Genomic DNA, 27,256 nt, shown 5'->3' with positions numbered 1-27,256 from the left:
ATGAATAATACTTCCTCTTCGTTTCCCTAATCTGCTTTGTTACAACCTTTGATAATTTTTTTATATTCTGAATTTAAAAAATAAATTTCATTCTATCTTTCGCATACATTTTACACAATTTATTTTTCCTGTTTATCAAACGTAGTAAGTTATCATTTACCCATTCACATCTTTTCCTATTTTTACTGTTTACCACTTTTAGGCTACTGGCATTATTATGGCAATAATTATATATTTCATAAAATATTTTCAACACATTCATTTACATCTATAGTATTATATACATTACTCCAATCAGCTAACAATAATTGCCTTTGTAATATATTATAGTCTAGTACCCTTACATACCCAGAACAATAACCTTTTACACTGTGCGCCAGATACATGTTATGTAATGCACAATGATCAGTGATTCCTATGTCATTTACATTGAATTTTATACATAATCCTCTCGAATTTCTCATTAAAACATGGCCCAGTGAAGAGACAGACGTATTTACAATTCTAATAGGAACTTTAACCAGGTTTTCAAATCCATAGGAACTTATTAAATTCAAATAGTCTTTTCCCTGAACCATTATTAACGTAAAGTACATACATTAAAATTTCCAATAATAATCGTAGGATCTCTAGTGACCTCTAAATTCACATGTTTAAATTTATTATAATGAAATTTACACTGGCGGTAGATACCATAGACAGCAAGCTTAGTATTAATATTTCCAAAACTAAGATCAATGTTTACATTTATTAATTCAGCTGTGTTGAGAAGTAGAAGGTTGTGGGAATAGGACAGGGCAGAGTCCACGTAGATAGCAACTCCACCTGCAGCGTTATCAGGCCCTGGGCTGCAAAAGGCATGTCAAAACCTGGAAGTTGATACCGGTTCTCCTCTCCAGACTTGATCCACACCTCTGTTAAAATTAATAGTGCATATCTGATGTTAGTTTGAATTTAAATAAATCACCAGTTCATCAAAATGTTTCCTTACACTCCTTATATTAACACAAATTATGTTAATGTCTATTAAAATACTGTTGATCCTCTTCTACTGCTAATCTACGATATGTCAATCACGTAAACAGTCTATCTGTTTTGAAAACTGCCGAAAGATAATTTTTCAATGTTCTGGCCGGCCAGCTTACTTAAATCAGCCAGTGTTGATATTTGATGCCGCTGCATACCTTCCGACTTTCTAACAAAAAAAATCTTAGCATCCAGACATACGCATACCCCAGGTGCTTGAGCTTTTTTGCATGAAATAGAACATTTTTATAATAGGGAGTGAGGTGTTCATTCACATAAACATTCGTATCCGGACTGTTTCGCACAAAGTTGTTTGACTTGATTTTTTTAGCTTTAGCCTTCTTAAGCACAGCATCACGTTTCTGTCTGTTAGAAAACTGTACCACAATAGGTTTTGGACCCTATTCCGTTTGGTAGGGACACGATGCATGGCCTGAATATCTGTAATGAAAATCAGTAGGTTCCTCTACTATGGTTGACATATGTTTAATAACATCTACCATCTGTTCATTAGCAGCTTCAGGGACACCTTCTATTAGAATATTTTTATTTCTACCATACTGTTCCAAATTTTCAACTTTTAATTGCAGTACACTAATGTCGTTTTTCAAGTTTTTATTTTCAGACATAATTTCATCCTGTTTTTTTTTCTAATATTTTTAATTTTGTTTATAGCTTCAGTTAATTTTCCTTCAAGGCTGTCAACCTGGGCAGAGATGAAATTTATAGATTCTTTTAAATCCTCTAATTGCTTGCCAACATTTTTTTCATGGACAGTAAACTGTTTTATAATTGTATCCTCCATTTTAGAAAGAAAATCTTGTGCAAATCACTAATTAACTACTGAGAAGAATTTGTATCCTTATTCTGTGACTTACTTGCAATGCAGTTTTTGCATTTCCATGCATCTCTTCTTTTTACTCCATAACGTCTCCATTATCTTCTTCCACTTCAGCGCATTCAAAATGATAAAGTAAACTAATTGAGCACTTCACAAGATCAATTTCTTCAGGGTCATTACAGGTAGAACAGGAATCTTTATCAGACATCTTGATAACTGGGAGCACTGATTAAAAACGTCCTTCCTCCACGGCGACTGACTGGCAACGAAACATCTCCTGCATCTTTAACGAACATTTCCTGCTAAATAAGTGTTGCATGTTATATATTACTCTTAATGTAGAAGAAACAAAATATTTGGTACACACATTTTTAAATTTGTTTTTAACATTTTCATGGCAGTGTTTTTTCAAAAATATTACCTCTGTTTACAGGGAATGGCAAAATAAATCATTCTTAATTTTGCCTTGTTGTGGAATTCTTGGAGCCCGTAGTAACGTAGACTAATGAATGTCTTACTATTTACAGTAAAATCATTACAATTACTCTACAGTAGTCTATTCCAGATGTCTCGCCCTCATTTAATGTTTCCTTCCAAAACTGGAAAGACGAATTCATTTTATCTAAAGAACACTATCTTTTATCTTTAGAAATAAGCTTCCATACAGCCAAATGCATTAAGCGTAGACTTGTTGGCTACAATCAGTTTCTAGATAGATTGGACTTTCTTATTTGATAGCGTAAAAGACTTGTGGATTTTTAACGAATTCTGCAGTTTAAATTAGCTCTGGCATTCTTGTGTGTATGATGTCGGAACTAATATAAGCATAGCTAATAACATAGCTATGCGTCGCGTTTGCGGAGCTATTCGTTTACTTCTCAAAGAAAACAAAACCTCTTGTTGATTTGTGCTTTGTGCCTTAAAACCAACAGTTACAGGTGAGCCGTAATCTGCATTGGGCACATTTTGGAAACTGCAGTTATTCGTCCTACTAACGTCAGTAGTTCAAATGAATGTGATACTTATGAGACAATCTTCAAAATACTTAAAGAATAGCTGCAGCAAAAAGTGACTAAGTTATTTTCTTACTATTTGATTTGCAACTGCCTTGCCGATTTTTAAGAAAAGTTTATCTGTGATGATCACCATCTAATCTCTGATTGAATATAAAAATCGGCTGAGGGTAGCCGAGGGAATATTCAGTAGCAGCTATTCTAGGGGACACATCACTATTCTTGAATTTTCATGCAAAAACGGTTAGATATTGGGTATTGGTAAACAAAGAGTTTCATGGCCTATGAGTAAATTATTGTTCCAAAAGCAAATGCATGAACTTGGAATGCGATAGGAAATAATTGAGACAGGAGTATTTTGAACCAGCAAAAGTGAACTTCTTTTTGATTGTTTTAATTGTATTTTTTGTGATTAGCACCCGTAGCACAGATTAAACTGTCACTATGCAAAATAACAGTCTGATTCAAAATTAGCATCAGTCACATCTCATACCTAAAAAACTATCACAATTTTCTCCAGTCATATTTCATCAGCTAGAATTTTTAGATTCTGCAAAGTTTATTTCTAGACCCATATGATCTCTCAGTAGTATGTTATAAGAGTCAAAACAAGATATCTTCCTATGAACCGAATAGGTTAAGTGTCGTCTTTCTGAGCTGCATAACAGAAAGTTAGTGTTAGTATATAGCATTGTTTCTCGGCTCCGTGCACAAAGTAATTAGAAACATTACAAAGTATTTTAATTCGTAATCTTATGTGGCCATTGTCATAACTATGCATTGTCATAGCATCTATGTTTTCTAGTTCGCATTGCTTTGAGAAAAATCAAATTCTTGAAATATTTCTAATTCGCTGTGAAAACCTTAGTTCAAACAACAAATGTAAACTGCAATGTCTCGACACCGTGTGAACTGGAAGACTTTATATATTAATTATTACGAAATATAACGCTTGTTATCGTGAGAAAGCTTTCAACTCAAAACTCAACACGGTACCTCAAGAACGCTTTGACGTAGGACGAAGTAAAGAGAACAAAGTTGTTTATTCCATAAAGCGATACTGTACTAACACGTATAACCCATACAAGTATACCGGAATCTAGAGCACATAGTCCAAACAGTTAGTTAACATACTGTTGTAGTACCATGTGGTGTCCTCTCCACAGAGACAGCCAAACTTCAAGATTATTCATGAGGAATGAATGGATAAAACGTTTATTCGAAAATTTAAAAAGCACTTTCACACTTTTATAAGAAGCATACAAACTTTAATATGTTTTGTTTTCTCTTAAAAATGAACATACTTATCACATATCCCACTGTTGAAATATGATAATTAGCGTAGTTACAGTAATATATCGGGTTTTAAGGGTAGCTTTGAGGCCGTATAGCTTTTAGAACCTAGGAAATGTTTTAACAGTGTTTATAGGAAGAATAAGTCTTTTAAGGGCTGTAACACTCTGTAATTTAAAATCCTGAGGTTATTTCAACAAAATCCTCAAAATGAATAAGGTAAGATTTTATTTAATCTTGTACTTAATTACTAAAAGCCAAGTAAAACGCGTTTCCGATTCTCAGTGGTTAACGTAAATTCTACAGTAGTTATGGGTTAGTACCGTCGTATGTACTCGTTCAACAATTCTTCGTTCTACGCGTCCAGTAACTCGTATATTCCACACGCTTACGGGTCGTTCCGAAAGCGTTGGTTCTAAATTCGCAGCTGACAGTTGGTTCAAAGTCTTTAACAGAAGTTTAAAACTTTTTTTGCATATTTACGAAATATTAAATAACATAATACGGTCATTAGCATCTCATAGTGAGTGTTATATTAAATAAATATTAATTGGTGATGGCTCTTAGAGCATCTGTGGAGCTACTAAGCCTAGATCAGAAACATGTATGTGTCAGTAAATTTGTAGATGAAATCTTTTAACGGTTATAATTCGCGGTACATGATGCAGTAAAAGTGCAAATAATGACGATATAGGTGTCAAAATGTAATTAGATTTAACAACTCTTTTAATTTTTTTTTTTCAATTTTCACAATCGTTTAACTATTTACGGTATTGAGATTTAAAACTTCAGCATTCCGCCATCTTTAAATGAGATATAATAATATGATATTAATTTTTATCTTGGTATCAAACTACCAAAAATTGGCCAATTTTAGTTTTCATCTTTATTGGTTTCTGAAAAAGAATCATGCATACTTGACAGACTTACCGTAAACTAAGCATGTCTATCCCATTTTTAGATTTCATCTTTTTGTATTGACTCGAAGAACTAATTTTAAAAATATTTCCGGAGAGTTCGTAAAACGCTCTGTATACATTTGTGGCCCGGGAGGAGAGGGTAGTAAACAGGGCCGATACAAATCATACCGGTGGTCCAAAGATCGATGGTAAAGTTAACACTATTATAGATGTTTTATGTTATTAACATGATAGTTGTATTTAAATTATTTAAAGCCAATATGGTTTGCATGTGAATCATGCTAGGAGGCACACCGTCTCGCTTCATGAAACCCGCTCGTGTCCCCACTTCCTATACGCTCGTATACAGGAGAAGGTTAGATGGATGGCAGAACTTCTGTGGCCAAATTTATTCTCCTCCAATTTCTCTTAATTTTAAACCGATTTTAATTTTTAAAACAATTTTGTAAACTACATAAACACACCATTTGATAAATATAAACTCAAAAAAAATCTATTTATACCCAATAGACTTATTTCACAGAAAATTTATATAAAACGTAAGAACGAAAATCTAATGGTAGCTGCTTTTTGAACAGTATTTGTTTATGAATTTTCAAGGTTTTACTTTTAAAATCGGTTGTAGTTCTCATGGTAGCATTCACTCACTGACTTGATTCTCACATAACAATATAGTATGTACTTTAACTGTTTTTTAACTTCCATTACACGACTATCCAAGAGCCGTAACAATTATGTGATGTATGCTACAAAGAGTACCGGTAAATAAACCCATAGTTGAAATGAGCTTTTAAATGTTGTTCTGTATCATTATCTTTAGGTAATTATTTCAAGTGTAAGTAATCAGTAGCGTTTAAATACGTACTGCACATGTATTATTATTGTATTTGAGGTACTGTAATTTGGTAATAAAGTCTACTCACCGCAACTATAGAATTTAAATTAAGTTATTCCAACTTCTAATACCTGATTTTTAGTTCTACTTTTAAAATTGAGAAGCCTTAGCAATACAGAAAGAGTTGTCCTTTTGGATGGTTATAAAAGGGCCTGTCATATAAAACTACTTTGTACGATTGTGCTAATAGTTTGTATGAATTTATTTAAAACTCCCGAGATAATATAAATCAAATATGTCTATGTAGTTTAAAGATTGTTATTGGGACCGCTCTATTAAACTATTTGTGATTTAAGGTCCCCTTTCCACTAGCTTTCATTATTTCAGTATTAACTACTGTAAATCTTAGCGCATGAACAAAATGTCAAGAAACTGTAGAGAGAAATTTGAGTTATGACATTGGTGCTAATAAAAATAGTTTACCGTTCTCACTTGTGACACGTGACCTTTCTGTTTAAATTATCCGGAAATGGATCCTAGGCTTGGGACATTTTCTAATGACCATCACTTATCTCAGGAGTACTTTTGTGGCTGGGATGACCCTGTTATACAGGATGAAATAGTGCGCAATGTCATGGCAAAACGATGGTATATTTCATTAGTTTGATTTTTCTAAGGTTGGATTGGCTCGACAGTCCATAACGAAAGAGTTATCAGACGGACAGTCATTTGACAATTTGGCTCTAAAGTCAATATAGTTCTCTTAGGACTAATATAAACCTAACCACCAAATGTCAAATCTCAAGGACCTTTATATTCCAAGTTATCACACAAAGGGCAGACGGATAGACAAAGAGACGGACTGCCCTTTAAAAATTTACCCTTTTAACAGACCCCAAAATAAAAATTAATGTACTAAGATGAATCTATAATAACAAGTTTCAAATCTCTAGGAGCTTCCTATCAAGAATTGTAATCTTTCCTTTATTTGCATGTTGTAAAAATTGATTTTTTGTCAAATAAAAAATAAATAAAGAACTATCGCACAGTCGAACCGACGGACAAGCAAAGACACAGTTTTAAGAAAAAGGCCCTGCCGTGTTCTTAATAACCACATAAATACATGAAATACCCATTCTCTCTCTAACTCTGTGTTCTTGTTGATGTGCGTAGACACTTTAAACAAGACAAACTTTCTAAACAGATTTAAAAATTGACTTCAAATTTAGCACAATCTTTCTTTTTTTTATTACCTTGGTAACTAAAAAATGAAATAAATAAATGAATAAATAATTTAATTCCTAAAAAAACACAAATATGAGTAGCAAGACAAAATCATATGCGTATTACAAATGTATACTAACATAATATAAAATTCTATTATGACAAATCAAATATTATTTTATTAGGAAAATAGGGTCCCAAAGGCAAAGCCTGATGAGGAATTCCATCAGATAAGTTTATTTAGATAAAGAGTTCATTTGCGGTAGCAGACACTATAACTATCTATATCTTCTAATCCCATAAATTAATTTTTTGTTACACTCGTTATGGCTTAGCAAACAGAATTAACGAAACTTAAACTTACCCTTCGTGAATTTAAAAATAAACAGAATATACTTATTTTAAAGAAAATATATGTTTAACCCTTTCAGGGCCAGGACCAAATATGAGATGTTGCAAAATTTTTTCACATATCTATCCCCTTGTGACTAGTCAAAAGTGCCAGGCTAAAATTGGCGATTTTGCAGTCTCTTAGATTAAAATTTATAACTTTTCATAAACATTAGAGAATGACCTAAAAGTTGCACCAAATTACTCGTATAGATATATACTATCAACAAAAAAATATAAAGATGTAGTTTTAAGTAATTTAACATTTTAAAAAAATAATGTTTTAATGGATTACATAAAAAAAAAAAATTTTTTTTCGTAAATAACTAAAAAAGGAAAAATAATTTTACTGTAGAAAGCTATGTTATTATATTGTACATTTATAAAGGAACAACCATACAAAATTTTGTGTTATTTCTCTCTCATAAATAAATTTTTTATGACACATTTTGTATAAATACGCATAATTGTACTTCGCAACAAGTGATAAAGCAACTGACTCTTAACTGCAAGAAACTTAAAATAAATATTCACATTACGGATGTACCGGTAAACAGATGATTGTAGGATCCATAAGCAGTTTCAATACAGTTAAAAACACTATTTACCAAGAAATATTTACACAATTTTATTTGAAATTTATTTACACTTTTTCTATTTACAAATATGCTACTTACAATTTCACTCCCGTGAGATCGCAAATTGTCAGTCATTGTAACTACTACACACAATAGCTAAGCAGGTAACACTACTAATATTTACAACCACAAAATAAAATAATGAAGAAGAATCCAGCATACAATGGTACGATTGCACTAAAGCATAAAGAATTAACAACAATAGATCGAGTCACCTGATAATGTCACGTGACAATTACGAAATAAAAATGCATAGACCTCCAAAATAAAAATTATATTCATATTAAATATCTACAAATATACCAGGGAATAAAAAAACATAAAACTTTAATCATTTGATGTCGTATTTTTTAAAGAATAAAATAAAAAATATATTGCCGCCTGGCGCTTTTCAGACACGATCTATGGCGGCAATATATTGCCGCCTGGCCCGGAAAGGGTTAAACATTGCCACAAACCGCCAAACCAAAATAAAAAGTAATAAAGGTTTTATTTTATACACTGAAGCACGCCTACGAGTACTGCATTTCACAGAAACTTAGTACACTATCATATTTACGTACCGCAGTAACATACACTATAAGAGAAAAACAAATTACTTATTGAATAATAGTTAACAGATACTCAACGTCGCTTCTGTCCATACTTAAAAGCCAAGTTTTAACACTTCTAAGGAATTTATTTAATTTTGTACCTAATATTTTTTATATTTTGCGGCAACCTATTAAAAATAAAAAGTCTTGGTCCTGTATAATTAAATGTTTTTGTATAAAAAGTTACATTAGGTTTAGGAACTTTAAAATTACTAGCATTTCTAAGACCTTGTCTAAAAAAGTTAACATTTGATGGTAAATTTCCACTAATTAAATAAAAAGCTTTTAAAACCTTAAATATATAAATACAACGTAACGGCAAAATATTCATACAAACAAAACATGGATGAGATGGTTCTCTTAATCTTCTCTTTAGAATTAATTTAACATACCATTTTTTAATGTTTTCCACAGGTTTTATTGTGGATCTATACGTTCCACCCCAAGAAATTATAGCGTATTCTAATCTACTATTTACTAAAGCAAAATATAAACAACGTAGAGTTTGGATTGGGCATACGTCCCGCAAGTGATAAAAACAGCGAAAAGTGTTTAGTCAATTATACATTCTCGAAATATTTCGGCCTCACTATGAAGAGTCATCTTACTCAACAAATGTTAAAACCAAAACGTTAACTGATTCTAGAGCGAGGTGGAACTATTTCAAAAATGTTAATTGTGTAAGCAAAGTTTCCGTTGATGAATCAGAAAACTGAGATGTTAGACGTGACACCGAACGTGTCTAAGAACTAAACTCGTATCTTTATTTGAAAAGATTGTATCCCCTTAAAAAAAAAACATATTAGGACTGTTTAACCTGCTTAGTTTTTTGAAGCCTAAAATGGTTCTACAGATAATTGCAATAATTTTATTTTAAGTTTGAATTATTTAACAGAGTTGATAGGATTTTTTAATGTGAAAAGCATTCACAGCATTTAATGCAGTAACACTGTTATTTCTGCAATTAGTAAGGGCCCGACAACAGGGTCTTCTTAATAGTGAATCGTTATGCGTTTTGTTTGTCCATAACTCGTCTATACTAAGACTTTAATCTTGGTACATATATTCCTATTAGTCCAAGAAAGAACGCTATTTATTTTGAGGTCAAAAGGTCAAAGAACAATCAGTCTCTCTGCATGTATGTCCATTATTTTGTGATAACACTTTATAGAAAGGTCCTAGGGGATTAAAAACTTGGTACATAGGATTCTCATAGTCCAAGGAGGACCCGTATTAAATCCGGGATTACAAGGTCATCACTATCCTTCAATTCCGTCCTACTCTCTGTTCGCCTTTCTGTTCATCAGTGCGTTGTCTTAATAGAAATGTCCTAGACACTGCAAACTTGATATTAATACGGTGTAATTAGACCTAAACCTCAACATCCAAAGTAAAAGTTTTCCTCCAACACCAAATTGCTCTACATAGTCCCCTTATTTCTATGGTAAAAAGTTACAAACCATTTTGAGCGTCGGTTTGGTGGTGAGGGGGGGGAGAATTTGAAAAAATCACTAGTTTTTTTTAGTTTTTTCGTAAATATTTCAAAAACTAAGCGGTTTATCCTAAACATTGTTATATACAAAAATGTTCTACGTTACATTTTAAATAAGAATGGTCCTTTTTATAATCACTCTAAATTGTACGGTTCAAGAGTTACAGATGGTGTAAATGTTAACTTTTTCGTAGTTTTGATAATTTTGTTTTAAATAAGCTTCGTAAAAGAATGTTTGCTATTTCAGTGGCCGGTGGTATGTTAGTGATAAGCCCTTGAAGGAACAACAACCTCACCACCTTATCAAGGGGCACTCTTTTTTTAAGGGAAAATAGGCTTCCACAGGCCTAGCCCATATAAACCTGTGGTACGGAGAAACCCACCCTGAACTTTCTTCTACGAACATTGCAACATAAATTCACTTCTTAAGCATAAATATCTTTCAAATTTGGAATGTTCAATGTCTTTATTAACTTCACTCATCCTCCAGCACATTATCCTCCTCCTCTAGCTCGTCGTCTAAGATGTTATTATTGTCCATGTTATCACATGCTTGGCCTGAGCAATTGCTGCATATGCTAGTGCAGTTAGACCACTCCTTCTGCATTCACAATTACGAAAACGCATTCATCTTTGCAAGTACACATTATAAGGGACAGTAATTCCTGGGGGGCTGCAGGAATTTTTTGTATGAAAGTGATGGTTTGTCTTCTAGGGAAGCAAGGTTTGTAGCGACTATTTTAGAATAATCCAGATGTAGCCGGGGCTTTGTAAGTTTGCAAGTCAAACAGGCTTTTGTTTTCAACAGCTTGAGCAGCAACATTCTTTCGAGGTACATTTTCCTCAACCTGAAGAGCTGTTTTAGGTGTAATTCAAGCAATTCCACCCATGACGTGGAAGGTGTTATGACCATCTAGTGTGTAAAACATTGTAGTCTGCATTATCGAACACGAATTGCACATAACCGTTCTCTATTCTTGTGTTCTCTTGGCAAGTGACGGATCTCTCATATCTTAACACTTCCTGGTAAGGTACACAAACACCCATATTGCACAGGGTGTCAATCAAGACCTTCGAACCAAATTTTCTGTGTAACAAAACACCCGTTCCAAGTTGGGCTGGGGATAAAAACGATCTTGGACGAGCAGCGCGTATTATACTGTGACATATTGCTGTTTTTTTTTTCCTTTCCATAATTTGTTTTGCCCTCTGGATTTTCTCGGATGTTTGTCTTGTACAAGTAGGCTGAATGATTTCAGTTATATCAAGACATTGAGCAACTCAGGTACCAGTTCAGATCCCCCTTTACAAATATCTTCAATTGTTGGAAACTGGGAATAGTCGTAAACTTTTGGACTTTATCTCACACGTCGAATAATTTGCTGCTGCAGTTTTTGATCAATCTCAGTTCCTCTTCAGCTTCATTATCACAGTTCCGATTTTTTATACCAGTTGTCTGATAAAATATTAGTTGATGCTCCAGAAAAACGAATCACACTTCTTTTTCCTGGTAAAAATTGCAAAATTTAAACTATTACCATAACGCTGGATAAGTTTTCTTTTGAAATGTGTGACAGTATATGGCTCAACTTCAGGGCTCTCAGACGAAGGAATATATTTTGTAGTTCTTCAAAGTCGTATCATTGACATTCATTGTTTTCCTCCAAATAATCACATAGCTTTTCAAAAGCGTCTTCTCTTTTGGCATCAGCACTAGACCCACCTTTACTGGTTGGTACTCCTTTTTCGGGCCGTGACGATCCTGGCTTTTGAAATGTCTGATAACAATGCCAGTGGTACCTCCCATCAGAACTTACGAGATCTATAACCTGAGAGAGCCTCACACTTTACCTCATCTCCCCACTTGTCATGCCTGTTATTTGCTTCCGTTTCTGATGCTTTCAATCAGTTCAAGTTTCTGCTCCACTTTTGAACAGGATTCCTGCATTTAGATACATCTACACACTTGCGACCACAAAGAAAACAAAAGGCTTTAAAATCAAATGATTCACGTGGTATCTTTGCTGGAGGTTCTTTTTCCATTTCAGGTGGTTTTGGACGTAATATATAGGTTTGTCAACACTTACTATGTACTTGAAGCGAATCATTTCTGCAGGAACTTGGCTTTGAGGCGATCTTTACGTATTTCACTGCACTGAATTATTTTGTCCACCGCCTTTCTAGTCAGAGTAATTAGTTTCACCACCCTTGTCCTTAAAAGGTTTTAACACACACTCCGCCATAACTAACACACTATCTCAAGTGATTTTCACATAATTCGCACGTTACTATAAACACCAACCATAAAAAATGTACAGCAAAACTGCACTAGAAGTACCACGCACAAACGTACTCAACTTGTCTCCTAAGACGACTGAAGAAGAATATCGATCGATCTGTGACAGTGCGTGAGGAGGGGGTGGAATGGAGGGGGCAGACAACAGGTGCAGAAGACAACCGCCATTGGTTGCGGCCCGCGGTCCAAGGTCACTATGACGGCGGCCACGCCTGCTTGTACTACCACGTTTCTCCTAACAATTATTTTTACTTTTTCAACCTTCTATGGTGCCTCTTAGCCTCTTTTTGACTATAATACTTTAGTATATTATTACTCTTTAATTAAATCATTTACTTATTTCTACGATATATAGCTTTATTTGGAAAAAAAAACCTTAAAAAATTATATCATTTTTATTTTTACACCGTCTGCAACTCATGAACCGTAAATTTTACAGGGAATATGCATAGGACATTTTTTGTTTAAAATTTCATGTAGAATATTTTTGTATATAACACTCTTTGTGCTAAACAGCTTAGTTTTGAACCAATTTCCAAAAAACTAAAAAAACTACTACATTTCCTACTTTTTCTCCCCCTCCCCCCCAAACCCGAACGCTCAAAATGGTGTAACTTTTTTACCAAACAATAAGAGGGTGTTATATAGAACAATTTGGAGTTGGAATAAAACTTTTACTTTTGGATGTCAAGGTTAGGCCTTTTTTTAGGTTAATAACACCGTACTATATAGGTTGTCTTGGTCCAAAGAAGTAATCTAGAGCCAGCCGGTTATAGTAAAACGACCTTTTGTTTTTTTCCATAGGGACAATGTTAAACAATTTTTAGGCCTGTATTTTTGACGTATAATTATAAAAGTGTCTTATTTAAATGTTATAGTAAACATGCATCCAAACGCTTGTAGTTTTCTTGTAAAGTGTTAACGTTTTTAATATTTAAATACTGTGAAACCAACTATTTGAGATTTCTTAGTAGCCATTTACAATATTGTTTGGATGATTGTGTATTTTTAATCATTTTCTTCTATAATTTCTGCGATTAAAAAATACAAACAATTTGAGTTTTTTTTTTGAGTAGCCATTAAACATATCGTTTGGATGATAGTGTATATTTTTAGTCACATTCCCCATAATCCTAAGACTGAAAATACGGTTGTAAAAGTGTAATGAAGCTTAATATTGTTCTTATGGGCTAAAATGAAGAGTCCTTACTACCCCAAACACACTTTAATTAGTCACATTAAAAGTTCCGTTACATTTATTCAAATCCATTGAATATCGGAGTTGTAATCGGTTTCCTCAAGATATTTTATGACTAATGTTGTATTCAGAGTCCATTAAAACAATATTTGCTGTCAAGATTTGAAAGTAGCAGGCTTTTACTAGTGTTTTACTCAAGTATTTGCTTCCTTTCAGCACAGATAAAGTAATAGATCAATTAAAACCCCATAAATCAATACATGGCCACAGTATGATTTTAAGAATTTTGCCTAAAGTGAATCAATAACTAAAACTTAAAGCTTTCCTTGATTTGCCGCTAGTTTTCTTTTGCCGCAAAGATTGCTTTTTATTGTTCTTTTTATTGTTCTCTATCTGCCAGTTATTAGTGGTTGGATAGATATAATCTTTTATTTAGTAACCGGTGGGCAATTAAAATGTGTGACTATACTTTTATAGCCATAATTCCAAAATGTAATGAGAACAAATGGTACTGTATCTCATGCGAATATAGATTGCTACCATGCAATCTGTAAGTATGTATAATACCCTGCAAGATGAATGCATAGTTTAGATATTTACAATAAACTAATTATTAAACAGTCGTTATTCGCCACATTTGCGACGTTCAGTAGCAGGAGGTGCCGGGACGGGGTGACACGGCGACCCTAGTGAGGGCTGTGGATCGATGCCCGACAACTGTGTCATCAGCTGTTGCGTTTACAGGTGGCTCGCTACATGAACACCTACCGGCTTGAGGCCAAGCGGCCCTTCAATGCAGAGAGCGTGAGGCCATTGCTGAGAGAGATCCTCACACCGGGACCTGGCAGAGGCCCACTACGAGCCCAACAACATCAGCAAGTTGGGGGTCAAACATCGCGGGCGAGATCCGTTCCAAGGTCAAACAGCTCAACTTCGACAGGTAACACAGAAATCAGAGTCAATACATACATTATTTTAATTGAAAATGTAATTAAGACATTTTTAGTTCTCGTTATTGTTGATTGATTTACTTGTTTCACAAATTCTTTCATGGTGTCTTTTTAATTACAATTCCGAGATGGTTTTTTTTACCCGTCGATAAGTTATTCAATGACAGTTTAAAGCTATACGAATTTTAAATTTATTGACTTTATACCACCGCTCAGAAATCTTCCTGGGTGTTTCCTGACGTATCTTTTAATTAAGGCTTTAATGACACTTTGCCCATGGACATGCACCCATTCTTGTCTATGTAGAAATGAAGTGTCATGAAAAATTTAAAGTTTACAGACGAAATCTTTCTAGCGTTATCTTATGGGTCTTACTATGTTACATGTTAAAATGTTATTGAATCATACTCAGTTTGATTACAAATGTATTTATCCTGGGATGTTCTCGTTGCCATCGTGGTTACCCATAAGACTAAAGTATCGCTAACCCTCTGCCAAGTCTAATGAAGTGACATGCATTATTATCAAACTGGATGCTGCCTATATAAGAAAAGAAGCTTCATGAAAAGATTCAAGTCCTATAGGTCTGTTCGTGCGACCAGACAAACAGAAATAAATATTTTCCTACCCCTGCAGTGATAGGCTTTGCGAACCAGCCAATGTCAAGAAATGGCCTGTCTACGATCTCATGAAATTCTTAAATAAAAATTGTCCATACTCCTTTCTACAACCAAGTTTACATCTAGTGGTGATCAAAGTGGAGGGGTCACAGGACTTCTCAAATATTAAAAAAATATACATTGATTTGTTTGTGTTATATAACAGTAAATTTTGGACTAAGAAATTCGTAAAAATGTGTATATTTTTATTTTCCAGGGGAGGGCTCCGGAATACGCCATTGCATAATGGGTAGTCCATTCCATAACCCAGGTCCCCCGGTTGTGACCCTCTCCAAATATTATTCAAAATCTGCTCCTGTTTGTATTTTATTTTGTATGCTTACGTCAGGTATGCGTATGTTAGGCCTACTCGTACATTGTGTTCAAATTACAACAAAATTTAAAATTCTATTTATTGTATATTATTATTATTGTTGTTAGGCATATATAACATGTGCAGTATAATTTATTATTTTATTATTTGTTGTTTGCGAGACAGGTGTTTATTGGCTGCAATTTAGCGAAGCCTATTACGGTGGACAAATTTCATTCTCTCTCTCTCTCTCTGCATCACGAGCAGTAGATGCGCTGGATACCTGCTGTCCTCCCCTTGTATGTAGGCTTGTCAGCGCAAGAGGCTCTGCGTTGATGGACGTATAGGACCTCAATACTCGTGGGAATAGTATGGGAGACAACAAACAAAACAACAAACAAACTGAATTTTCGGACACGAATATGGCTGGTACAAGGACTGAGAGAAAAGGTGAGGGTGATGGAGTGGTATCGGAGGGGAGAGAGGAGGAGGTAGAGGCGGAAAAAGGAGTTCTTAGAAAGGCAATACAAGGAGAGAAAACTGAGCAGAACTGTCAGGGGAGACGCGGACTCGGCAGCCAGTAGTCAGATGGAATCAGAGTCAGAAACAGACACTTCTAAAAAGAGGACCAGGTGGAGCCCAAATTATGGGGGGAATAAAGCGAAAAGTAGGAAAGTTGAGGAAACAGAATATGAAGACCCTGAAGGAAGTGATTATGACGATGAACTGCATCTTGGCTAGACCCCCTGGAAATCCTTGGAAAGACATTAAGGAAGATGCGAAACTGGTTTAAACTGCCACAGATTGTAAAGATGGTAAAGAAAAGCTATGCCAGCAAGTTGAGGAGTACATGGATGAAGTCCCAAGAGCAGATAGTATTGGCGAGGGAAGAAAGAGCAGTCTTAGGGGCTAGGGTGGAGGAAGAAGGTGGTAGGATGGTGCAGATCCTGAGGACAGCAGTCAGGGAAGAATTTAAAGTGGGGCAAGAAGGGAACGAAGCAAGGAATCAGGCTATCTTTGCTCAGGCCCTGGGAAGAAAGGAAGTGCCTAAGATCACGGGGGTGAAGGGCCCAGTGCTGCCAGTACCAAAGTTGGTCGTAGTAAAGTAGGAAAATAAGGAAAGTGAGGAGATAAAAAGGAAGTTGAAGGAGCTTGTGAAGCCTTCAGAAATAGGGCTTAAGGTTAGAAGACTGAGAATGATCCGAAACGGAGTTATAATAGAGTCAGAATCTGAGGAAGGGGTGGAAAACCTCCTGAAAAGTGATGCGCTGAAAGTGCGGGTATGGCAGTTAGAAAAGCCGACAAAGAAGAATCCCATGGTACTGGTGTACGATATTAATCCGGCATTAAGTAATGAGGCAGTTAAGGCAGAGATCTATAAGCGGAATATGCAGGGAAGTGAGATTGAGGAACAGGACTTCACGGAATTGCTTCACAGAATTCACGGTGAAGCACAAATACCAGGAAAAAGCTGAAAGGAGAAACGAAGTTAAGAGGAACCATATGGTAGTCGAATGCTCAGTGAGGGTGAGGAACTGGGCTGAGGAGGAAGGTGTAGGGTATACATTGAGTGGGGAAAGCTGCATAATTTAAAGATTATGTGGATTTAGCACGGTGCTACAAGTGTCAAAGGTTTTGGGCATGTGGCAAAGTTTTGCACAAATGACTAGCCAAGTTGTTCGCACTGCGCGAAGGAGCATGTCTTCAAAGACTGTAAGAATACAAAAAAGGAGGAGGCCAGGTGTGCAAATTGCAGCAAAGAAGGCAGGCTAGATGCGAGACACCCCGCAAGCTGGAGAGGATGCCCAGCGTATGAGAAAAGCAGTAAAGAGGTAAAATGAAAACGATCGACTATGGAATATAAACTGGGACAGATAAATGTGGGAAGAGGAAGAATAACTATGGAGGAAATGGTGAGAGTTTAGCCGGCAGAAGGGTCTTGAGGTGTTTGCTCGTACAGGAGCCTTATGTGAAAGATGGGCAGATTAATGGATGCGGAGGGAGGTGGTTTTTTTTGAAAGGGGAGCAGGAGTTGAGGTAGGAAATGCTATTGTGGTATTGGAAGATTCGATCGATCGATGCCATGCTAGTCGCCCCGAGAAATCTGATAATACTTGCGTGAGTGTGATGCTGGAAAGAGGAAGGAAGTCACTGAAGGTTGTCAGCTTATACTGTCGGCCGTCAGAGGGAATTGACGGTCAATCTGAGAAAAATAGTGGAGATCATCCGGAAGAGCAGGAGAAAAGGAGTCATCATCGGTGGTGACTTAAACGCAAGATCCAGGTTGTGGTGGAGTGACAGGACGGATAGGAGAGGGGAAGAAAGTAGAGGAAATGGTGGAAGCCTGTGAGTTTTAGAGATAGTAAACCGGTGGAGCCGTTGGACAACCTTCGAGAACAGGAGGATCTTCAAACATCGATGTTACTCTAGGAACGAGGGACGTAACGAGAAAAAATTGTAAACTGGGAAGTTGAAGAAGAGTCACTGAGCGACCATCGACTTTATAAAGTTTGAAATGAAGGAAAGGGAGGTTGGAAGAACTTACAGAAATGAGATGTCTGAAGGATCGTGGAACCTAATAGAGGTTGACTGGGTGAGATTTGATGGAGTTCAGGTTGAGGAGGTTGAGGGGCTGCAGTGGGAAGGAAAAAGAAGCAAAGTTATGTGCTCAGGAGCTTCAAGATGTGATCAAAAGGGTGATGATGGACGAGGACGGTTGCCCAAGTCGAGGAAAGGTCAAAAGAAGGCGCATTGGTGGACAGAAACAATAATTGAGATGAGGCTAAGGATGAGAGATATGGTAAAAGATGGAGAAGGACACGGAAATCAGGAGAACAGAAGAGATTTATGTCACAGCGAGGACAACTTATGTATGGGAAATCAGGAAGGAAAAGAGGAATGCGTGGCAGAAGCTTCTGGATGAAGACGGTGAAAAGGACTCTTGGGGGAAGGCCTACAGGATCATTATGGAAAGATCAAAGAAAGAAACAACATTGGTCAGTATGAAGAAGGAGGATGGAAGTTTCACGACGACGATATAGGAGACGCTGAGAGTAATACTGCAAGGTCTGTTGCCAGATGACAATCAGGACGAGGATACTAATGATCAAAGAACTGTAAGAGCACAAATGGAACTAGTTAGCAAGGGGTTGGAGGAACCAGAATTTTCAGAAGAGGAGTTTGGATGCGGCAGTAAAGCAAATGAAGAACGAGAAAGGCTCCTGGGCACGATGGTGTGAAGATAGAGGTAGTAAAGAGGATGTACGGAAGGATAAAAGGGCATCTGCTCATCCTATACAATAGGATGTTGGCAGAAGGAAGATTCCCATCAGTGTGGAAAAAAGGAGTGGTAAAGATATTCATGAAAAATAAGGACAAGAATCCCAGTGAGGTGAAATCGTACAGACCAGTGACACTGCTTTCAGTCTTTGGAAAGTTAGGCGAAAAGTTGATAGTAGCAAGAATGAAAAGATGGCTCAGCGAAGAAAACTTGTTAAGTGATAGGCAGTTCGGATTTAGGGAGGGAAGAGGAACAGTGGGATGCGTTGATGAAATTGAAGAGGGATGTGGAGGAGACCGTAGAGAAATACGTGCTGGCCGTCTCTCTGGACATAGCGGGTGCATTCGACTCAGCGTGGTGGCCAGAAATCTTAAGGGTACTAAGGATGTGGAATTGTTCGAGGAGCTTGTATTGCCTAATTAGAGATTACTTCCAAGGTAGAGATGTGTTACTCAGGGTAGAAAATGGAGAAGCAGGGAAGAGGATGACTCGAGGGTGACCACAGCGATCAGTTGTTGGACCACTCCTGTGGAATGTGATGTTCGACAGCCTACTGAGATTGGATCTAGGGGAAGGAGCAACAATCACTGCATATGCTGACGACGCACTGCTGATAGTCAGAGGACAGAGTACACAACAGTTGGCTGATAGACCTGCAAATAGAAGAGAAGGTGAAGAGGTGGGAGGATAAGGAAGAAGGAAGGGTCGCCGCTGAGAGCAATGCAGCGAGACGGGAAGAGACTTTGGAAGAATGGCAGAGGCGTTGGCAGGATACCGAAAAAGGTAGGGAGACCTTCGAATACATGCCGGACATCAGAAGGAGACTGCAGCAGAAGAGGGACATGGATCATTACCTGACACAGTTCGTCACTGGTCACGGAAATTTCAAGGCGAACCTCAAGAGGTTTAACCTGGTGGAGGAGGAGAGGTGTGAGTGCGGAGAGCTGGAGACCGCAAACCATGTGCTCATGGAGTGTGAGGAGGAAAGAAGAGACCTCAGGCAGATGATGACATCGAAGCATCTACAATGGAGAAGAGGCAACTTTGACTTCGATGATGAAGAGACTATTAAAGAGCTCAGAACCACGACAAGAAGGATTGGAATAAAAAGAGAGGGAAACACAGTTTGAAAGCTTGGGAAAGAGAAATTAGTATCCCGATGATTTTCATCGCACAGGGGCGGTGGAGATGAGGGGAGACGTGCTGTTAGGCTAGACACAAGGAAGAGTGTCGAGAAGAGGATGTGGCCGAAGCCCGAAGAGAAGAAAGAAGAGGAGAAGGCAAGAGGCCTGGCAAATAAGTCACAAACTTGTGTCATGGGTGGAGGTGGGAACGAGGGGCTTCGGCCCCAGCACGTCTCCTCTCTCTCTCTCTCTCTCTCTCTCTCTCTCTCTCTCTCTCTCTCTCTCTCTCTTTTTAGTTTTGATGCAATCGAGTGGTTTGGTGCTTATCTTTGTGACAGATACCAAAGGGTCAAAACAGCTGAAGGCAATTTTTCGGATTGGAAATTGAATAGTGTCGGTGTACCCCAAGGGTCTATTTATCAGCAATGTTGTTTTCCATTTATATTAATAGAATAGGAGATTCGGTAGTGTTTAGTAAAACCATGTTGTACGCTGATGATATGCAGCTTTATATTCATAGTAATTGTGACAATATTAATAATGCTGCTGTTGAATTAATTAACGAAGATTTAAAAGTTTTGTATAGATGGTGTATGAATCATGGTTTACATCTTAATGTATCAAAATGTAAACCTATAATTATTGGATATTCACGAATTTTAAATATAATTGATTTTAATAATATAGTGTCAGTAAAAAATTAATGAGGAATCATTAAATTATGAGAAATGTGTTGTTAATTTAGGTTTAAGATTAAGTAATAATTTTAAGTGGTCTGATCAAGTTAACTATATAGTTAAAAAAGGTTTTTCCAATGTATATATCAATTTAAAAAGATGTGTTTCAAGCCGTCAATTGAAATAAAAAAGCGGCTGATTTCTACATTGGTTTTTCCATTTATAGATTATGTTTGTGCAGCCATGTGCGATTTAAAGAATAATGAAATAAACGAACTTCAAAGAGCACAAAATGCGTGCATACGGTATATTTTTTTATTTAAAAATAAATGAACACGTTACACCATATTATAAATTGTTAGGATGGTTAAAAATAAATGAAAGGTTAGAATACAGTGTCTTGTCTTTAATGTATAAATTGGTAGCTAAAAGAAAACCTGAATATCTGTTTGAAAATACATAACCATGCAAAATGTACATTCTAGGCAGACTAGACTAGGAAATACAACTTTTACAATATCCTATACATAGAACTGTGTTTTATACGAATTCTTTTCATGTTAAGTCAATTAGATTAATGAATACCCTAGATAATGATATTAAACAAGCATCTGGTGAAGCTATCTTTCACAAAAAGACTTAAGCAAAATTTTAAATTAAGATATAACTAAAACAGCCTGAACCAAGATCTTATAATATTAATTATAGTTGATAATATATATTTAATAGATGAATCGTAAATTGATATCATTAATATATTAAATATAATTCTTTGATAACTATATTGTAAAAATTTTCGTTGTGTGGTAATTATTAGTTTTTTATGTGCAGTGTTTTTGTTTTAACACACTCTCTCTCTCTCTCTCTCTCTCTCCCTCTCTCTCTCCCTCTCTCTCCCTCTCCCTCTCTCCCCCCCCCTCTCTCTCTCTCTCTCTCTCTCCTGTATGTTCACAGATACAAGATAGTCTGCTTGGTACAGATAGTTGAGAAACATCAATGGAGCGTCCTGTCCATTGCCAAGTTTCTCTGGGACTCCGATAGAGATCGTTATGATGTATTTAGCTTAAACAACGCTCATTTCACAAGCATGGCCTGTATGTTCACAGATACAAGATAGTCTGCTTGGTACAGATAGTTGAGAAACATCAAACAGAGCGTCCCCTGTCTACTGCCAAGTTTCTCTGGGACTCCGATAGAGATCGTTATGATGTATTTAGCTTAAACAACGCTCATTTCACAAGCATGGCCTGTATGTTCACAGATACAAGATAGTCTGCTTGGTACAGATAGTTGAGAAACATCAACAGAGCGTAACTGTCTACTGCCAAGTTTCTCTGGGACGCCGATAGGGACCGTTATGCTGTCTTTAGTCTAAACAACGCTCATCTAGCTGCCATGGCCTGTGTGTGTTCGGCATATATTACGAGTAATGTGTCTGTCTGTAAAAAATTGGAAACAAAGTTACCACTACTACATTAATAATTTACTACAACTTGCATATTTCTCACAGAGTATATTGTTAGTTTTTAAATGTTACTGTACAGCAATGTTATTTTGTTATCAATTTTGTGTATTTTTTGTAAAACCCTCGAAACTTAATTAAACAGTTTTTATGCAATACTGGTTTAAATTCCTTATTTCCCTTCATCTCACTAAAAATAATCAACTCCACCCTCTGTTGATCATGACTGAACATTAAATACTTAAATCATATACAAGGAGTTGAAAGTGTACATAAAATAATATTTTATTAAGTGCTGATTCATACCGGAATCACACATTCAAGTACAAATTTGTTTAACTTTCTAACTTTGGATTAAATTAGGATAAAATGATGCAGCAGAAACTCATGTTGAAGTCAATTTGATTATCTAAAACTTCCCTACACTACTACTACATACCGTGAACGGGACACGTTAACTTCCTGTTAACAGCTGTTGGTTATATTCTTGAAAGGGTATTCTACTAAATATGATGGTAATAATAATTTTTAAGTAGTTATGAAATTATTTGCACCCAACTGAACCTAAAAATTTGTTCTTCAATCTGGAGTTAAACATTATTTTATACACTCTTTCGGTAATTTTCTATTTAGTCAAAATACGGGTTTAGAGTGACTATTTTAAAACTGATTCATTATTTTAGATCAAACTTCATGGTCAAAATTTTGAAGGTTGACGGTTATAAAACACAGATGCAATCACATACTATAAAAATAGTAACTAGTTTTATTTTATTTGTTCAAATTGAAATAAAAACTTCGAAATTGCGACTGTGGTCTGAATACCGGCCTAAATTCATAATTTTTAACGTAAAATCACTGGATTTTCAAAGCGTGTTGTCGTTTAACCATAAGAGATACGACAAACAGTCAGTAAGCATATTATTCTAGTAATTTACCTCATTCCCCAGCAACTATCTTTCGTCAGACTTAAGCTATAAGTTCACGGTTCACCCGATATCGGGCTTTAAAGGAATAAGTCAGCCAGTTTCACATGTGGCCAAATAATTTTTTTTAAAATAATTCACATAAACCTTTCGTATTTTTTTTTTGTTTTTATGAATTTAGAGTTCTGTTTAATAAAGCGGAACCACTGTGTCACCCGAAGGGAGTAGCTGGCTGTAGTGAAGTTCATCAGCCACTTCCATACATATCTTTAAGGCCGCCATTTTCTTCTAAAAACAGATTACGCTGATTTAATGTGGTTCCTGAGTTTTAAGTTTTCAGAAGGTCGGGTGGCACGGTGGATAGAATGTCTGCAGGAATGTGACTTCGAATCAGTCTATCGTGCGGGAACTATTCACCAGAACGCCGATGCTGTTTCCCGAAGACCATGCGATGAGATATGTCAATACTGCTCACGAAAAGTTGACAAGAAAGCCAATGCCAGTAGGACGACTGTTGTAAATGACCAGTGGGTGAACGCGTGAGATGTTAAAGGCGCAGGAGGAAGACACCGAACTGAAATACCTGTGGGCTTGGATGAGATCAGGGAAGAAGAAGACCAGCCTGACAAGAAGTAGCACCGTTTTCGCCAAACATCAAGACTTGTGGGCACGGTGGGACTCAATTGTATAAGACGAAGGTATCTTGAGATGTGCAGTAGAGAAAGCAGAGGGGGGTCAAAGAAAACTACAAGTCCTGTTTCTCAGGTGACGAGGTCCTGACGTACTACAACAGCTGAATGACGTTTCATGAAGCTATTTCGGAGTAAATCAAACGCTAGAAAAGACACTAGAAAGGTTTTACTGGCCAAAAATTACGATGGACGTAAGGGTTGGTACAGGAACTGCATTACTTGCGCATCAGTAAATGGCCCCTTGTGTCGGAGAAAGGTCCCTCAAAAAGACCCCGCTGCAGAAATACAACATTGGAGCTCCTTTCGAACGCGTAGCTATCGATATCGTCCGTACCTTTTCCTGAGACCGAGAATGGAAACAAGCACATTTTGGTGGCGATTGACTATTTTAGTAAATGCGCCGAAGCTTATGCGTTGCCAAATCAAAAGGCAGTCACTATAGCCGACGTGCTAGTGAAGGTGTTCATTACACGTTTTGGGGTCACGGTGGAACTACATTCCGACCAAAGAAGAAATTATGAGTCTGCGTTGTTCTCCCGCATGTGTGAACTATTGGGCAAGACAAGGACGACAGATCTTCATCCGCAATCTGATGGAATAGTGGAAAGGATAAATAGAACTCTGGGAATATATCTATCCAAGGTCGTGTCTGAACATCAGATTGGGACTAGCACATACACTTCTTTCTGACGGTAGAAGACCAGGAGTAGACTTATCCGTAGAGGATTATATTACCCATTTCGGAAGCGGCTGAATGAAACACCCAGAGAGAGTGCGTGCCAACACCCAGGAAGCAAGTGACCGATGAAGGGCCGATATGACGTTTGTCTCGAAGATCCGTGGGGTTCCTCATAAACTAAAACATTTTGGAAAGAATGGTTGAGTTGATGACAAAAATAAATGACGTAATTTATTGGATTAAGAAACCACCGAAAGGAAAGACTTGGGTTGTCCTCTTTGACAACCTCTCTTTGTATCATGAGGACAACGGAAAAGAAGAAAGCCGGGAAGTTAGATCCCTCCAGTCAATCGACACCGACTTTGATGAATTCATTATAAACCTAGAAACGGCTAAAGGAAGTAAGGTGGCCACGGTGATTTTGAAAGATTTGTTAGCTCCTTCAAATGAGTTTGCCCTTGTTTACTACATATCAGAAGATGTAACAGCTTCACGAGGGATCGCCACGGTCGTCAGGAAGAAGTTTGTGGAATTGCGGAACTTGAGCTCCAGAGACGGAGGAAAGTACTACACCTCCGACGTCAGGATCGGTACTTATTTTAACTGGTGACTAAGGAAACCCCGTGTCCGGAATCTACTTACCAGGCATTGTGAAGAAGTCTGGTCAATCTGCGTGCCCATCTGGACCACTTGTATGTTGTATGTTTAGGTGTGAAGAAGCTTGGTGCCCCTAAACTAGGTTGTGCCTTCGATGGCCTAGACTGGAAGATTGTCGGATCAATGTTGGAGAAAGTCTTCAAATACTCGGCAATAGACAGCACCATTTGTATTTTCACTTCTTGGAAAAAAATTTAGAGACGAAGCAGACAAGCCGGTATGATCCAGAGGAAGGTAACGTGCCGTCCCCCTTGAACTCGTAGGATACCTATTGTTCTGGGTTAGAACGGTATTACGGATGGGGTAGTGTTACGAGAATGTTTGAGATAGAAGGGCCAATCTCCGATACAAAGAGAATGTGACCAAACAATCGAGATCCCTACAGTCACATCAGTTAACAGCTACAGTTATTCAGTTACATCTGTTAAAGTTGAATCTACTCCGTCAGTTTCACATTCTTAGCATGTTACATTCTATTTTGTATAACGATTATTCCCCTTTCTATCTGTCTGAACGCTTTTCTTTCATTTCTGAAACAAGCAGTTGGAATACTCGACGTGGAGCCTCTCTGTTATCTATTCCTGTTCATAGATCCTCTATTTACAGTAAATCATCCACAGTCTCTGCTTGTTGACTCTGGAATAATCTCCCGGATCATATCAGAGGTATTCGTAGTCGGGAACGGTTTCGGGGGGTGCTTAGGGACCATCTGTTTTGGGCCTCGTCGGGTTGACGATATCGTGGCATAGGGTATGGGACGATTGCTTTGTATGAATGGTGATGGATGAATGTCTGTTAATTTCCTTGTAAGTTTTATTCTATTTATGTATTTTTAGTTTCATAGAGAACTTTTATTTCATTTTATTACTTAATATAAATAGAGATTATAATTTTTGATTGTAAAATAGTAATGTAAACTGTATTGTGGCTCTTGTTTTACAGTAATAGTAGAGTTTATTAATTTATGGTTAGGTGTAAGAGAGGACTTAATAGTCCTAACCTCGCCAATTGAATATGTTTTACGTTGTATTAAATAAAGACATTTTTCATTTCATTTCATTTCATCCCTGACAGTAACAAAAGGGTTAATAGGTAAATAGTGCCATTGGAAAGAGAGCGCTCTGTGGGTTGGATCAAGTTTCTTTGATTTGGCTGTCTCCGCCCTTCCATACATGAGCGACGGGTGGGTACTTTGACCATTCTCCACTTGTCTAGTAAGTTCTGAAATTTGAATTTTCTGGAAGCACCAAAAACTTTATAAGGAGCTGTAGCAACGCAGCGAGTCAGTGTAGTTTTAGAAAAGAACTAGTGAAGTGACAGAGTTAGTCGTAATACTCGTGATCGTGAGAGATAGAATTGTGTTAATAAATTGACTGTTTCAGTGTTAAATAGACTCATGTGTAACTAGATAGCAATATAGTTAATAGTGGTATTGTGACAGAACAGGTTAGTGATAATTTATAAAGAATTAGTTTATTTAAAGCCAGCCTAGTTTTAAATTTGTAAATATTATTAATAAATTAGTAAATATTTATTGGATTCAATACTCGCAGAGACTTTCATTTAAGCAAACCCGCATGTTTCATCTGAAGGTATACTGATGGTGAACATTTTATTTTTTACAAGATTTACACGTAAATACTTATTTGTTTTTGTGTTTCGTATAAAAATATAAAAAAACCTATACTGGGTAACAATTTTTTTTGTATAACTTCCAAATTTTGGCAGTTAGCCATAGCCACTTTGTAATGGTTGTATAGACAGTCAAAGGTAATGGTTCCAACATTTGCTGAAGTTCCGACAGCTTTGCTCGCCTCTCATGAAAATCCAATTGTTGTATCTCAAATGCTACTATTAAGTCTAAATTAATTGTCCGCCTGGCTCAACAAATAGCGAAGTAAATCAAATTAAGTCGTCACACACAACTTGCATCCTAAGAGCAACGTGCATTCCATTGTTTTTCTCAATGGGCAATTTGCAGTTAATGGACTAAATAAACACAGTGTACTTTGATCTACCAGTAAGGTTTATTTAACTGTTCTCTAAGCATTTTTTAATGTTAGCTGCGTCTTTGGTCC

At 36.7% G+C, this 27,256-nt stretch overlaps 1 protein-coding gene across 4 annotated transcripts in view; it reads left to right on the top strand.

Annotated features, from left to right (window-relative positions):
• Positions 1-22,201, top strand: part of LOC124356334 — a 33,604-nt gene extending 11,403 nt beyond the window's left edge. For 2 of the 4 annotated variants that reach the window (XM_046807519.1, XM_046807516.1), the window contains exons 2-3: positions 14,504-14,699; positions 22,024-22,201. In XM_046807519.1, the coding sequence (XP_046663475.1) occupies positions 14,504-14,699; positions 22,024-22,034 (207 nt within the window). In that variant the 3' untranslated portion in view covers positions 22,035-22,201. Of the gene's footprint in view, positions 1-14,503; positions 14,700-21,716; positions 21,773-21,868; positions 21,962-22,023 lie in introns of those variants that run through there. The other 2 variants (XM_046807518.1, XM_046807517.1) reach the window with 2 other exon arrangements.
• The last annotated feature ends 5,055 nt before the right edge of the window (positions 22,202-27,256 follow it).

This window comes from Homalodisca vitripennis, chromosome 2 (genome assembly GCF_021130785.1).
Source record: "Homalodisca vitripennis isolate AUS2020 chromosome 2, UT_GWSS_2.1, whole genome shotgun sequence".
Taxonomy (NCBI): domain Eukaryota; kingdom Metazoa; phylum Arthropoda; class Insecta; order Hemiptera; family Cicadellidae; genus Homalodisca; species Homalodisca vitripennis.
Note: the sequence above shows the minus strand (reverse complement) of the source record. Positions and strands in the feature narration are given on the sequence as shown.